This window comes from Leptosomus discolor, chromosome 7 (assembly GCF_034619465.1).
Source record: "Leptosomus discolor isolate bLepDis1 chromosome 7, bLepDis1.hap2, whole genome shotgun sequence".
NCBI classification, from domain to species: Eukaryota; Metazoa; Chordata; class Aves; order Leptosomiformes; family Leptosomidae; genus Leptosomus; species Leptosomus discolor.
Genome location: NC_141397.1, coordinates 37,043,067 through 37,060,142, shown reverse-complemented (window position 1 = coordinate 37,060,142; position 17,076 = coordinate 37,043,067). Strand labels below are relative to the sequence as shown.

General features: G+C 38.4%; 1 protein-coding gene across 7 annotated transcripts in view; it reads right to left on the bottom strand.

The window, feature by feature from the left end:
• Positions 1-17,076, bottom strand: part of ARMC8 (armadillo repeat containing 8) — a 79,555-nt gene that overhangs the window by 55,412 nt on the left and 7,067 nt on the right. For all 7 annotated transcript variants that reach the window (XM_086467583.1, XM_086467584.1, XM_086467586.1 and 4 more), the window contains exon 3: positions 7,849-7,920. In XM_086467583.1, the coding sequence (XP_086323709.1) occupies positions 7,849-7,920 (72 nt within the window). The remainder of the gene's footprint in view (positions 1-7,848; positions 7,921-17,076) is intronic.

Here is a 17,076-nt window from a genome sequence, read left to right as displayed (position 1 = left end):
ACTCACATGTACTTCACAGCTAGGTTAGAAGAATACCTTGTTCCAGTTACACATAGCCCTCATGGTGAGGGTTATTTCTCAAAAAGAGGCATCTAATTATATAAACAGGCCCTGACTCCTGACTTGCTTTGAAGAAAAAAAGCAAGGACAACATCAGGAGGCCTGTTAGAGCCTCTGCTCTCCACCTCTTTCACCACTCTAGAGCAAAGGAAGCCTTTAAAAACACCAGCATCGCACATGAAGCTACTTCACCTACGAGTGCAAACCACCAGGTCTGGGCACAGATCCCTACCCTATGGAATACAGACACAGAAAATCCCACTGCGAAGTGCAGACAATAACAGAACAAGGCATCAGGAAACAACTGTGCCTTGCCCTTGTGAGGATGTCCAAGAAGCTTGGACAAAACACCTCATTAATGTGCATGACAGACCTAGTAATACTATGTCCAAATGTAATGAGTTCTCGAAAGAAAACTAGTAACATGCCAGAGATCATGAATGTTTCAAAAGATGTGCATAACTGATAACTAGTACACTTCCTAACATCACCAGCAGTGGTCATGCAGCACAAGTTGATCTGAACACCTTACAACTTCTGCAGTCAGCACGTCAAGTAGGTGCAAACTGAGGATGACAGAATCAGAGCTGCAAGGAGTCTTGACAGATCCTCTAATCACCGACCTTGCTCCAAGGCAGGATCATCAACCATTAAATCATTTGAAGTTACCATTTTGCTTGTCTTCCAATACTTCCACTGGTGGAGATTCAGCACATTGTCACTGACAGCAGCCTTTCAGCACTGCAAGGTGCAGATGTACTTACATTTCTCTACTACTATGGGGCAGTCTTGCTCTCTCCTATGTCTGTGCACATCTGTCCAATTTTTTAACTTGACAGAACAATATTTGCTTTTTTCTGAAAGTTAGTTTTTCTGTAAGTTAGTTTTTCTGTGATTGAGCTGAAGTACTTTTCTGTGCAGTCACACAAACATCAACACAAGAAGTGATAGTAGGAAATGATGAGAAGCATAGAGGGGTGGTTCTGTGCAATAACCCTCTGTCAGAAGAAGAGACCTGTTAAATCAACTTGGCTTTTCACCTGCACCTTTACATACACTGCCTGGGTCAGAGCCACCAAAGGCATTTTCATTAGTGTAACAAAGTCCTAATCCCAAGGCAACAGAAAAAGGAGAGACAAGCCACAAAACGAGCACAAAAGTTTTCAGACAAAGGAAAGCAAGAAAGGAGTTGCTACTGAGCACTGCAGGATTAGGGACAAGATTACTCCAGAAAAACTAATTTCAGAGAAGAAAGATGCCAAGCAAAAATACAGAAAAAAATTTTGAAACATAGGCATGAAGCTTGAAGGCCCATTTGAACCTAAGTCATCACTTCATCAGATTACGTTTAAAATGGAAGGTAGCATCAGCAAAACAAGGTGCTAACATGCTGCATACTCGGCAACCCTTCTCTAAGAAATAAACCCCCACCTGCAAACAAACCCAACTCCATCTCATGTTGGTGCTGTGTATCCAAATGGTTTCTCACTGAATCTTGCCAAAAACTTCTTTATAAAAGATGTAACAAGGTAAGAAGATAATTATCTTGTGCATCACTAAGCACACCAGGTCTCTCTTCTGCAGAGGAGATAAACAACACACTTTCTTCCACAGTTAAGTGATATCTTGTGCCAAAACAGTTCATATAATGATTACTGACAGACCTACAGCTTTGTTAGAACAATCAAACCAACTCTTCTTTGGAAATAGTTTCTGGTTTTAAAACATTTTTGTTTCTCAGAATACCAACTGATCAAGGGAAATTTAACAGATTCCTAGCCTTCTGCAAAAAGCAATTTCACTAGCCTACAAAAAAGACTTCGATCCCCTTACTGGTAAGTATTTAAAGCCTAGGAAAAAAGTTACAACAAACAAATCCAATACTCAAAACTGGCATAGGTTTTTGGGGGCTTAAATTATTTATGCTTATTTTTCCCTTCCTCTCAGCTTGATTTCTGAACCCTGTGGATCAGTGCACACCTAAAAAGGTGACTTAAAGAAATCTCTGTCTAAAACCATTTTGGGGTAGCACTGGGTTCGACACTGCTATGTCTAATCCTAACCAGCCAGCAATTAAAGAGATTTGCATGAACACATGCACCAAGCACAACATATTTGCACAAAGACCTTTCATGCATAATTTCAGCATATAAAGTTCTAAATTAAGAATCTAGACTTTTATTGAAACCATACCCTCACTCATAAGGGAGAGTTTCCTTATACCAGCTAACGATGGACTTAGAGCACAATACTCAGGCAATACCTGTCTGCATGGGAGATGGTTCTGTGAAGCAGGTACTTGCATTCCTACAGTTAAAGGACAGCCAGTCCTCTAGCAGTAGCATTATAAAAGACACTAATTAAATGAATTTCTAGAGTGAGTGCCCGAATTCAAGGATAACATCAAGGAAAAACTAGATATAGAAAGGCAGTTCTTCAGTAAATCAGATTACAGAATCACAGAATAGATGATGTTGGAAGAGACCTCTGGAGGTCATCTAGTCCAACCCACTGCTCCAAGCAGGATCAGCTAGAGCAGGTTGCTCAGTATTCCAGCCATGAGGCCAAGCCTTCCAGGACATAAACTATCAGACATACTTCCTTAGTGCACAAGCCTCCTTATTCCTTAAATACTCAAACATAGGAAGCCTGCTGCTTATCTTCTACTTAAACAGTAAATAAATTGTTTAACTAAGAACATTATCTGACATTATGAGAGTTAATTCCAAGAAAAGCTGAAAGCAGCAGGGCAGCTGCTTTCACCCTGCAGTCCTGCAACTGCTCTCACAACAGTCAGCATCCCAGCATGAAAGTACTTAATATGTAAGGGTGCTCTTCTGCTAAGCTCCATGCAGGATCAAGTATCAACATCACAGGTCATCTATGAATTTACAATACCACGCATTTAAACAAAGAATTGATCAGGATACTTGTGAGCTAGGCGAAACCATGCTGCCTGAGCTAGGCAAAACCATGCTGCCTAAGTTTTCTTCTTAAATTTCAAAACAAAAGGAACACGCATTCAAATGTTTCAAACACTATCACAAATATGCAAATTCCTCTACTTACTTATCAGTATATCAGTTTTAATTTTCCAGTATTTGCCAGCCAATACTGCAAGCAAAGTCTTTTTTACAGATACTCTTCTTGTGTTTAATGCAGACACTAGCCTATATAAAATGCTTTTCCTTAGCTGACAGACTTATGGATGTAATAGAATCTTCCAGTTAATAAAGATATATCTTATTAGTAGGTTACAGTTATCAAAGCAGCAGTCCTATTTTTGGCAAACTCTAGAAAAAACACTGCCCGAAGGAATTTGATTATGCTGAACAATAAATTGAAACAAAATTTCATGCGTGTTCATGTTGCTGTGCTCACAGCCCCAGAAACAAGTTAAAACCCCAACAAATTCTTACTAGTTTTCACTTCAACAAACAACTTAACTGTGCTTTACAGAATAAATGATAGAACGGAGTCATCAGCTGTTCTACACGTCATTTAAAATGTGCTCCAAAGAAATTAAAAAACCAAAAAAACCCAACAGTTAAACAGAATCCCTAATACATGACTTAGCAGAGGGTGAAAATTAACTATATAAAGTTCTTTGAGGTGCACCTACCTAGAGATAGGCCTTTAGCTTTGGGAAGAAGTACACTACCACATGACAGCTCCAAACAACTGACTTTATGCCTTAAGACTTCGGAGAACAACCAGCTGGAAGTTAGAAAATCATTTTTGGTAAGTGACAAGAATGATTTAGTGCTTTTGTTAAAGGTCTTGGATGGTTTGGTTTAAAATTTGATTTAAAAAACTCAGTATTCATTTTGGAGCAAAGCAATAACTGAAGCCCTTAATGAGAAACTAGCTCTTCAGTGGATTAGACTTTAAATATTAAACTCTCAGTTATGATTAGATAAGCAATAACTTGATTCAGATAACATTTTTAAGAAAATAGCACGGGTCAGAGCTTTAACAGGTACCCACAAGGTACAGGAAGACAAAGCTCCGCTCTGATGACTGGAACTTAACACTGCTTTCTCTACCCTCTGCCATCCACCAGATGAAGCAAGAGGAAGAGAACAAATATGTCACAGGCTTAAAAGGCCCAGCTGTTGACTAGATTACAAACCACTGAGTGCCAAATCTTTCAGGGTACCAGAAAGTGGTCCAGAAACTTCCAAAACAGAGTTATCAAGAACTTACTCACATGTTCATTTCATTTAATGTTTTTCTTTTCAAATTCCATCTCTGTAAGATGGAGGCTGTACACTTTACTGCAGAACTCAAAAAGAGTTTAAGAGCTATAACTTTTGCCTACAACAGAACCTAACCTACTCACTAATTCAGTGGCCTTAAAATGTAGCCGATGTGCAGTTTGTGGGAAAGTGTATAAAGGAGGCCTCAAGGCACCACAGAGCAGGGAAGGAAAGACTACTCAGCTTGTCATTCTTTGACAGAATGTCACAAGATATCTGGGTGGTCCTGGTAAGCAGTTAGGTGAGAGTCTTTAGTTTCCCTACGCCTTAGGTGTTATTAATGGCAATGAATATAATGACAATACGAGTGTCAGTCTGGACTCCACAGTAAACAAGTGGTGGGTTTGCCTCTATTATAAACTCCACCAGAAAGAGGCTTTGATTACAACTTGGAGGACTGGGAGCCAGCAGCACTACAGACTAACTGCTACTAAATGATCATTGTTTTGTTAAGTCAGAAGTCCTATCAAGATGACTTAGAAAAGAACAATTTATGTTTGAACTGAGGACTCAATCATTTTCCTGAGATTTAGGAGGTAAGAACTGATAAAAGCTTTAAATACTGAACTTGAACTCTGAAGGTGTCTGACATGTGGACAGGCACAAGAGTTGTGGTATTTGTTCTTGTAAAACTTTCAAGTGAAGGAGCACACCAATAATTAGTATGGACTTCCCCATTCTCTCCTAACACTAATGTGGGGTAGAAGCAAAAAAAGCCTAGAAAGTTGAAGGACAGCACCAAGTAGTAAACCATTTTCAGGCAAGGCTGACTTTGTGTTCTAAGTTGGCCTGCCACTGAAAGAACTTGATAGTATGGCATTAAAATATCTTTTTTTCCTCCAAACTTGAGAAATTTTATTTTCTGGGATTGCTACTAAAAGGTAAGAGTTTCAAAAAGTAAAATTTCTGCAGTCTTGACAGAGGTGCCCAAGGCTAGCATTTCATGAGAATGTAAAGGAATAACTCTCATTCTGTAGAGAGGAAGAGATACAGAAAATCATTTCTTAAGAAACAAAATCCACATACAGGCTGACTACATTTATATTCTTAACATCGAAGACCATGTTTGTGCACACATTTGTACAGTTCTTAACAGTTTTTAAGTCCAGACACGGCAATTCTGCAAGCTTTCTTCAATCAATCAACTTTGTTTTTCTCAGCACCTTCTTCAGAAGAAGTGGGAAATGGACCATAGGTCAGACAACTTCAAAGGGACAAGAAAATGTCATTTAAAGTATAGATATATCTCCCCTTCTAAAGGAGACACCACTGAGCAGTCAGCTCGTGGACTCAGGAGGCCACTGACCTAGAAATGACAGTGATCAGCCATTCTTCCTCAGCATTTTCTTCCTGTATGGAGATCTTCAAAGGACTTTGCATTTCTTTCCAACCAAGCAACAGTCTAATATTTTAAAACAATAGCAATAGTTCATACCTACCAGTATTATTTGACCCAATTTCAAACAAAAGATACTTGCTAGACTTGTTTCCAAACCTCATATGAGTCTGTTCTAATATCTGAACATACTGTTTTCTTTTTCACTATGTGACAGAAATCTGAGGGGGTTCTTTGAGTCTAAAGGGTCTCTTCTGAAAGCATGCTGGAGGAATACTTGGGGAAGAAGACAGAAGCAAGAAATGAGTAAATAAGAAGTTGAACCACAAGACAAAGCAGCAGCAGCAGAATTCTAACAATCCCCATGTCGTTACAAAAAAGAATCAACGTCCCTTGGGAGACTGCAATCTAACTCTGTGAAAACAAAACTGTTCTCATTAGTTTTGCAGAGGAGATCTAACACAAAGAATGCTAGCTTGCTTACTCCTGTTCTCATTGAGGGAAAGGTCTGACTTTGCAGACTGGAATTAAAAAGGTTCCCGTACTCTTAATGGCTTCAGTGGCCATTTCACAAATTAGAAGGCATGTCAAAAAAGCCAGTGGATTTCCACCACCTTGTTAGAGAGAACAACAGGAGTTCTCTAATCCAAAAGATCTATAATCTATTTCAGTATCTACAGCACCCTGAGGAAATTCTAAAGCCTTCGGAAAGGCACTTGGGGGTAGATAATGCCACTTAAGTTTTAGCCAGTAAGAATCATCTTCTCTCACAATAATCCAGGTAATTTACCTTCATCTACACCTCTAGTCTGAAAAGCCTCGACATTAGATGCCCTGTCATTTGAGGATAACTTGTACTGAAGTGAGGACCATTTGAGGATAACTCATACTGAAGTGAGGACAAGCATGATAGTTTACCTCTTAAGATTTTCCAAACCCAGACATTTATTTGCAGTTACAGATTAATCATATAATTTACTTGGACAGCCAGAAGGCATTAACAACAAGAAAAAAAACAACCTTTGGATTTTTATTACTAGGCACAAAACAAGTAACAGAACAAAGCAGGATAACCAAAGGAACATGAAGTCCTACAAAAATTAAGAACAGGCAGATTCTAGATTTGGAAGTTGAAGATCTTCTGTTGGTTTTAAAATGAGAACCACAAGAATCAACAGTAGTCGCAAGAATCCCTTAGGGCCTGTTGCTGAAAAAAATTCCTTAAACTTTGCATAATCTTCAACAAATGTCCACTTCGATCTTTTCATCTCATGTGAAGTCTTCTCTTCACCTGTTTATATTTGGTCAAAATGGAAGATAATTCAGCAGGTTTTGAAGAGGGGGTTTCCCCACAGCTAATCCCTAGAGAATTTAAAGGGCTAGTCTTGACACAAACTCAATCTGTAAATGAAAAGATAATCCCTGCAAATAAAACACATTTTTTGACAAGCCAGAAGCAGCTTTCTCAAGCAGGATGGTTTGGGACGTAGTTGACATTTAAGCAAAAGGGTCATACATGGATCTCACACTGCTAGCACAAGTAATGCAGTGCTCAAGGTTTTTCTTCTCCATTGCTGCAAACAGTGGCTGAAAGCAAGCTGGAGGAGAGGGGTGAAATGAAAGCTGTAGTGAGCAATCCAGCAGCTAAAGTTACCTGTTAAATTTTTACTAGTGGAATCAGGATCCAGAAAATGTTAGTATCAGCTGAAGCAGTAATTCAGCAGTAAAGCATGATCAAGGGGTTTTAATCCTCTGAAGCAGGTGGAGAAGACAAGCAAATTATTTCAGATGTTTTCTAATATTTTTAAATTATATTTTTAACATAACCTTACACATTTTCACTTGTAAACTCACCAGGCAATTGGCTGAAGAACAGGATTAAGATACAACCACTTTCATTCATCATCAATATCATCAATGTCAGAAATTAGATTTGATTCCTGAGCTGATAAAGCTTAATAAAAATCACCAAGACTACTTTAGAGAATTCTATGAAATTCTAAATTAAAAGCATTACTCAACAGCCTGTTCTGTAATACACAAGTTTAACAGTATTCCAAGTCTCTCTGTTACATTAAAGAAAGTATGCAGTCAGCTACAATCAAAGTTAAAACAAAAAAGTGCCTGTGATCTAAGGAACATTATTCCAGACCTGTTGTGAATCAGTGAAAAGGAGAGTAGCAAAGGACATACCTTGGAACTGCTCCCAAAACAATCAAGTTGGCTTTTTGTTTGTTGTTTCCAATTACAGCATTTTTCATATCTCTGTAAATCCAGAAAGAAAAACAAACCCTGGTAAATTATGCTGAGGTACTGAGGGCTTCATCTATAGAATTTACTATTTCCATGAAGGCTTAACAAGTAGTCTTCCACATGTCCATGCTGTACCTACAGGACTGAGTAGTGCTTCAGGGCACCATTTCCACAGCCCACAGATAAATACCCCAGAGCTCTGGGATTCCATTACATCCCAGCTTACACAAGTAAGCAAAAACCCAAACTCTCTCACATGCACACCAGACACAAAGAAGTCTTATTATTGAGGAAAAAATAGATATACTGGTTCCTTGTGTCCATATATTCACTAGACTTCTAAAAGATAAAAATCACTATTGGTTGGGAAATCACATGTAGGTAAAGTATTAACTCAATATTCTACTGGGTGCAGGAAAAGACAAGCTCGGGGGGAAAAAAAAAAAAACAAAGGAACAACAAACTATCACCAGTCTCCACAGACCAGGCTTTCACTCTCCTCTTGACCACAGGCTTCCTTTTGTGAACTTCCGCAGAGCACCTAAACATCTGTATGTCAAAATCCCAGGAACAAAGTGGAAACAAAAGCCTTTTCCTGTCTGAAAGTTACTGCAAGGTTAAATACATTAAAGGCATTCATACTACACTAGAGGAAGAAGGGGAGCATTTCAGGAGGGCAGCACTGGTTGCACGCGCCAAGAAGTCCTATGAAAATATGTGGTTTGCAACCTTCTTGTTCCAAAAATTGCTAATGTATCCTAAAAAACACCACCACCTTGTAAAGACTTTTTTTTTCTTCATGTGAACATATATGAACATCCAGAGAATCTGAAGGAAAGCTAGCAACTCATGACCAGTTTTAGAAAACCACAATGACTCATTTCTAGGAAAATCTCTAGTTGCAGGGACCTTTATAAAAGCAGTCCAAATTCAAATAATTCTTTATCAACAAAAAACAAAACTAGATTGATTATAGTGTTAATAGTTGCAAAACTGATAAATTAATCACTGGCTAACTATGCCCATAATTAACTCAAAATTTGGGAGCTTTAGTGGTTGCTTTAAGTTAGCATATTTTCTTGCCACTGTATCACTCTCACCTGTTAACTGCAAATTTTAAGAGATTTAGGGTAGCCCAGTTCTTTAAGATCCACCCTGGCCTACATGAACACTACACAAGTCCTTACATACCCACTGAACGTGCAAATTCCACTGCAAGTAGCAGTTGTCACAAGTGTTAAACTCACTTCATCAGAGTTATAAAAAATTTCTTAGCTAAGGTAGGCAATGTCTGGACTGGCATAAACAGAACCTTTACAAACCTCAATTATTAAGAGGTAATTGCCCATTCTTCCTGAAGTATTTCTCCATGTGACTCACTCTCCCGTTGCATACAGTTACCCGGCCACAGAAGAGTGCTCTAGGAATTTTAAGCAAACGGAGACTAATTTCTCACGTTTGAGTAGTGATCTTGGAGCTCCAACAAGGGAGCAGCACTAAAAGCAGCTGAACACTGAACTGCAGTTCTGTGTATCTCCTAACACAGGCAGAGTCAGGAAACTACTTGTCCTGTCAAGTGAGCCACTACTTAACAGGAATCTGCCTACCCAGCACACAGTTTTACACAGCTGACTACCAGCAGAAAGTGTTGGACCTTTCTGTTCTATCTCCCTTAAGTTTGGTAACATTACAGCACAAGACAGAAGGCAGAGAAGGAGCAAGATCAGAAGACAGGCCAAGCTGGAAGGCCAAGAAAATTTAAGGAACAGACTTGAAGATTTCACTAAATTTGGAAACAGTAATTCAGTGATTTCTATGCTGAATGCTTGGTATAAAAATATCCCAGTTATTTTTAAAGGTTTTTAAAATAGAAGAGTCAGTCCAAAACAGTGGCAGAAGCAATGATCAGATGTCTCAAAGCAATGGAAACTGTACCAACAGATGCGCTAGGTTCAGGTATTAAACAGCTCAGGCCACTCTAGGACTTCTGAAAAGGCTACGGCTCCTTGTTATCCTTAGGCAACAGTTCTCCAAGTCATCAGAAAGGCTCTATTGTATCATGTATCTGCAAAGGCATCTTAAGAAGCTAAAGAGAAGGCACTTGCCAAGCACTCTGAAGAACTGAAAAACAGATTTGGTGACATTTTAATCCTCTGCTCAGGTGATTTTGCACAACTATTTTGTGTTAAAAAAACCACACACAAAAAACAAAACAAAACAAAAAGCACCTACAATAAAACTTTTGCGACACCGGCACCAACTCCACAATAGAATGGATTGCTAACCTTATAACCATTTAATATGTAATAAGTGCCGCCTATCAGAATTTGATTTGGAGACTCTTTCAGAAGTGGCAGGAACACGGCCAAGTTCCATAACACTTAAACTGAAAGGTCTGGTGAGGTCACAGCCCTGGTCTGTAAATGATTGAGATTAATTTCTCCATCCTAGTTCATAAAGTTCCTCAGAAAGGTCATGGCAGATAGACAAGAAATATCACAAGCTTGAGATTTCTGACAAATCCAACACACGTATGTTCAACTACTTCAAGCTGCAAGCAAGTAAAATAACTTCAAATTAAGATGACCAAAAACTGCCAGAGATAGGACTCAGCAAAGGTTTGTGTGCATTATGCCTTGGCACTCCCAAGTTCCATGCCATGCTTATCTCTTCAAATTTGCCACTTACAGAAATTAACCTATTCAATGCACAGGAAGCAGGTGTATAGGGAAACCAAAAATATGCTTAAAATGCCAAAATCCAATGTTGAACAATAGTAGACTTTTTTTTTCCGTTTACTATGAAAACTAATTCTGTGATTCCATATTACATTTTATGGAGATTTTCCTGATCAGGAACCTAATCTCCTTAAAAAGTAAAGTACCACCAAGTGCTGTCCTAGTCTACCAAATCCTTGGTGAATCATGAACCTTAGAAAAACTGAGGGCAACTCCCTTATTTGACATCATCACCTCCAACAAGTTTGAGCTTGACTTATTTCAGATCCAAGACAACATGAGAATCATCCAAGGAGAAAAAGCAGTAAAGTTCACTATCTTTTACAAGAGGTAACAAAGAAACCTCAGAAATTTGTAGTCCAAAACCAGATACCCACTTTATTTCCAAGTGTCACGCATGCTGCTCCCATTTCCTACTGTGAAAAGGGGTCCTTGAAAGGAGGAAGAAGGAAACAGCACCAAAACCACAATTACAAAGAGGTAAGAACTTCAAAAGAACAAGTAGCCTATGGTGATTCTAGGTCTAAACTGTGAGAAGACCTTGATCCAGAAGAGGGAGATAAACAGGCCTTCCAATAAGCAACTCCAAGCTCTCAGGTAGATTATCAACTCTACTGCTGGGCAGCAGGACAGCATGAGCAGCTTCAGAAGAAAAAAAGCAGATCTTGCACGTGTACCTAGTACATTCCAGCAGTTTCTCAGCCTCATAAAGCTAACTTCTACAGAGCCAAAAGACAAACCATGAAGCTTTCATGTAACAGAGTCTTAAGACACGTTTGAGATTGCTTGGGTTTTGGGTTGGGTTTTTTTTTTTAATATCCTGTGTATTAAATCTTATAGTTTAGGTTCAAACTAAAGTAATTTAATGAAATAACCGGAATTACAATAATTTTAATGCATAGATTTAAAATCTGATCACTGATATTTATGCCTACCTTTACTATAACACAAAGTAATTTACGTGAAAAAACTTTCAAGCAGGGTAATGCAGGCAGGCAACAATGAAATAGAGCAAAGAGATCCAGCTAAGCACTTGGAAATACTGCTTCCTGAAGTGCTAAACCAGTTTTTTCCACTTCTTATTGCTTCTTAAAGAAATAAGAATATAGTTTCATCAGTTCAATTCTGTGACCCCCTCAGTTTTAATTGATGAAATTAACTAGAAATTGCAAAGATAGTAAGACTTATTTTCTTCCTAAAAACTCTAGTAAAGGGGAAAAAATTACCAGGTGATGTTTATCAGCTCTAACAATCTTTTGAAGCAAAGCAACCGAGAAGCACTCAGTTCAATTAAATAGCTATAAATACAATGCAAAGCATGCTTGTTTCATAAGTTTATTAGCACAGTTCAAGTGTTTAAAATAAAATATATTGGGAGTACATTAAGCTCACAAAAAAAAGAATCCCATTTCCATCCAAATCCAGCTCGACAAGTTACAAGAGGAACTAATCTGCCTATTTTGTATGGTTAGTATGTTTTTATTCTGATGCTTACTGTGTAATTGTTTAAAGGCACCAGATATAGCCCACTTCAGATAAGCAAGAAGCAATATTAAATATAACAATTTACAAGTAAAACACGGCATTTAAGTTTTAAAGATTCTTAGCCAATAAAAATTAATATTATGAAATATTTAAGGCCTGGGAAAATTAGCATTCTAGTCTGTCAATGTAAATTACTATTGTAGAAGCAACTTAAGGTGCTGCACTGTGTTGCAAGCAGAAATTAGGGAAGTTCAACATCTTCATGAAGCTGATTCCAAGTTTGGGACTCCTCCCACAAAAACACCCAACGTGTCCAGTAGCTAGTGTGCCTGCTGTTCTCTGAACTGGTGAGCTTACCTTCCAGCTGAGAAAGAACAGGCCTCTAAAGCATTCCTCACAAGCCCTGATACCTGCACCTCTTCTGCAAACAGGATCATAAAAAAGCAACATGGACACACAGACTCCTCAGTAAGAATTTGGTTTTACCTACATTTTTAAATACAGTAAATCAAGCACAAACATAAGAAATTTTAAAATTCTGATGGGAAGCCCTGGAGCTTTCCTGTGTCACCTTCTAGCAAAGCAACACAAAAGATCTTTAAACAAGCTGGCATGACTTGATGAGGAAGCAACAATAGGAACTACACAGAAGAGGAGGAAATAAACAGCCTGCATGGTATTTTCTCATGCCTTTTGAAAATAGAGTAGGTAGCCACATTTAAGATGTTCCTAGACTGAGAAGGATATCAAATATGAGATGAACAATCACAGAAGGAAAAGTAGTCCTAGATACTTCAAGCCAATGCTTTCACTTTTAGTATGAAATAGTTACAAGAGATTCCGAGACAATTACGCACACAGAGGAAGCATCAAAACAATGCACTGTCAGACCAGAAGATTTATCTACCAGAGGCCGATCAAAACTACGAACAATAGAATGACGCAAAGCATCATTCTGAAAAGGTTTTCAAAAACTCAAAACACAAGTATATTAAAAGCTGAGGTAGTGATAGCTGATACAAGGACATAGCTCAAAGAGAAACTCTCCTGAAGTTGGTGAAGACAATTTTTAAGTTCCAGTATCATATAAGCAAACGGTACCTGGACTGGCTGGACTCGAGTCAGAAGCTAACTGCGGAGCTCAAGTTTTGACAATTATGCTTTCTATAGCTTTTGCCTCCTCTTCCTTCTCCCTTCCTCCCACTCCCCTGTTTTTACAGACAGATGCAAAACAATCAACACGAATTAAATCTTGCATGTTAAAATATGTCCATCGTTATTCTGACAGAATTAATTTCCAAGATGGACACTACTACGGGTTGACTATCCGTTAATTACCCAACAAGTGAGTTGTCTTCTACCCCTTTAGCAGGGAGCATGTTTGTACTAACATGATTACTAGGCCAACCAAGTGAATAAAATGTTAAAAACTCCTGCCAACTTAAGCAAACCACAGAAATCATAAATCAGCTTATTTTTAACATTCATCATCAGGTTGGGAAGAAAGGATTCAAGATTTCTAAACCCAGTCAGAAAACATCAGTCGATGCAAAGAAAAAATTATTTTACAGGGGAGAACGAAATAGCACATACAGATACTGTTACTCAACTTTAACACTTAGAAACTGTTACACCATTAACATCCAGTTCGAACTAAACAAACTCAGCATTTAAACAAGGAAATCCTAAACCCATGGTTGTTCCCAATCTTAATTCTGTACTCTGAGACACTGCATAAAATCAAAGTGTTGTAGCATATGGCTATAATTACAGCAATGCAGAACAGCAGAATTTAACATACATAATGATAAAAGCAATCATTTAATCCAACTTCTCCAAACCACAATGTCACAGAAATCCCTTCAACTCCTATCTGAAGTATCTTCTTTGGAGAGGCTACTTACCTTGTCATAACTTTCCTTGTCAAGGGAAGTCTACCAAATAGAAAGGTAAGCTCTTTCAATGATCCATATCTGTAGTTAGAAATATTTAGACCTTATTCCTACCCTGAATCTATCCCAGTTTCCAGTACTTCTCTTGCTATGTGTGTGCATGTGTGAGACTGGAGAAGCCTCTCATATCAAATCTTTACTTCCATATAAGAGCTTATGTCACTCAATTCACGTGCTAGCCTTTTATATCACGCTTAACTTAAGCTCTCCATGTCTTTGCCTGCAGTTTTAACTCAAGTTCCTTTCAATCTCTAGGTTGACTGACAAAACAGGAGATGCTGGTTTTCCCACCTCTCTCTCAAGCATGTTTTATTGCCTCATTCTATGCACTGAGTTTGGAAATGGTGCTATGAGCTGCATGAGACCACTAATCAATAGAAAAATTGCTTATTCAACGTTAAGAATGATGTAGCTCAAATTTAAAGTGCTTAAAATCAGTGGAAGATGGGAGTTTAGCTAGCTTTTGTTATGTAAACTTTTTAAACTAAAAAACCCAAACCAACACAAACCATAGCTAGAGCTCTGTATTATCAGCATTTCAATTTCAGCATCAGTCTCTGCTATTTAAATAAACAGCAAAAAATTAGCCAGAGAGAGGTGCAGGGAAAACAGCTGCAATTCAGCAGAACTCTCAGAAACCAAAGAAATGTCCTGCTCTGTGACACCAGATCAGCAAATTACTTTTTTCACAGCTATCCCGAAACAGCCTTCACCACATGAAAAGAATGGCCTTCACCACCACTGCTTCAGGTGAATGACCCAAACCATCAAGTATAAGTAACTGTATGACCTTTCTTTTAATGTCTCTATCTCCCCCCAAGGATATTTCCCCTCCTAGGATGAAGCAGTGCCTTCAGCATTTAGCAGTATATCCCAGAGTGGAGGCAAAAAAATAAATAAAATTTGATTAAGCAAAGACATCCTGTAACACGGCATTTTTCTAGCACTGCTTTCCATTCACTGTCACTTGACTTAAAAGTTATTTTTCTCCATTCTCCCATTCTAAGTCCACCACTCATTATCAAAAGAATGTTGTCCACCATGAGTTATTCACACAGAGAACTCTTAAGTTTCATTCAGTACAGGAAAATACCTTAAAATGGTCTTCCAGCACCTGCTTAGCTGTTCTCAGATGTGAGCTTGTAAAATTGCATGACACCACCACTTAGACCAGCAATCACTGAAGGATCACCAAAACCTGTTGACATAGCTACTACCCATTAGATTATAATAATCTAAAGTTTTTCTGACATAAAAGCATAGCCTCCAATTTTTAGCTCCAAATAGCTACCAGCTAAGATAACGTACTGGCCTCCATATGCTTTAGTCAAGCCTAACTTTCCTTTTTCAAAGGGCTGTTAGTAGGTGCTCACTAGGACAGAAACTTCATAATCTATATCCAAATAAACTCTCTCATTCTACATATGGGAGAGTTACTGGACATTTCAGAAAACGCGTGTTTGAAGTACGTTTTAGCAAGTAATTTTACCAGCTAGCCTTCCTGCTACTTTACAATTTCCAAAGAAAAACTTAACAAAAATCTCAACACATTTAAATTATCAGTTCAGCAAGCGCAATACAGCATACATACCGAAATCATTTTATTAATCTGGTAGACAAATTAATTGGTAAACAGAATTCTGTCCTTTGAATGTTACTAGAAACGTCAACCCTTCACAGGGAGCTAGCCCAGAAGAACACAGTTCCATATTGCAAACTGGAAATGAGCTTGTTTTGGAATGTAAGTAAATTTTGTTAATGCTGATCCCGATCAATTTGAACTGGCAGCTTAGAACAAAAAAAAAATCAAACTCCAAATATAAAGAATCACAAACTTGGTAGCACTGCTGATTTTGTGGCACACATCCCTCAGGCCCAGCCTGTAGTTCAGTCTTAATAACACCACACACCCCCCCCAAAGAGCATAACTACTATTTCTCCCCTCAGCTGCCTGCTACATTTTGCCCTCCCTTATAGGCAACCACTCGGCATTTGTCTAACAGATTAATAAAGCTAAGTTAAACTCTGAATGACCTCAGAGTATTCCACTGTGCTCAGCTTGAAGTTTGCGACTTGTAACTCAGACCTCAAGCTTTCATGACCAATACTCACTTGATTTTCTCCAGCTACATCAGCTAGTCTGGTGTAAGTTTTCTCCTCCCTCATCCTACTTACAGCCTGAAATCATCACAGCAACAGTATCGCTACTCTGAGGCTGGCATCGAGAGAGCGATTTTGGAGAAATGTGGCTTCATGCCCTTCTGAAAGGCAGCACTAGAACAGATTCATTAATCATCAACCCTCTTTCACAGGCTCCAAGTGGCAACTGCAAGGCTTGAAATAATAAACCCTCTTAGGCTGAAGACTGCTAGCCAAATGTAATAGATATACCTAATTTCCTAAAGGTTAGCTCACCTCTAAATATTAGACCAGGAGTTATAATACATAGCAACTTACTTGCAAAAGATAGTATTATTCATTTGTACCTTTTGCTGCATTATAAAAAAGCACAAAAGTGAGAGTATCTTATTCTGACAGGCACACATTTTCTTCCTATTGCATCTTCCTCTCTTCCTTCTACATACACTATTCATCCATCTGACCTATTATATTGAAAACAACTCATCACAGAGCACTACTTAATTCTCAAATGACATTTGAGGCCTTTCAATTTCATCTTCTATCCCTCTAAAAAGCTTGTCTAGCTGTTAGATTCCTCAGCTTACCTCTTGAAAGGGAGAAATCAACAAATGAAGCAGTGCTCCCAGCAGCCTCTCAGCATCATCTAAACCTGCTCAAATTTCCATCAGATTCTGCAGCCTAAAGAACAAGCTTTCAATCTCCAAGCCACAAAGAGCTTATCCTGCAGTTCATAAAGTATCAACAGAAGAGACTCAGAAGCCTCAACACATGAATGACACTGCACAAAAACAATGCTTTAAAAAATTACATCACTTGTTCTTAGCCAATTAGACCTCAAAGTTCCCTATTGC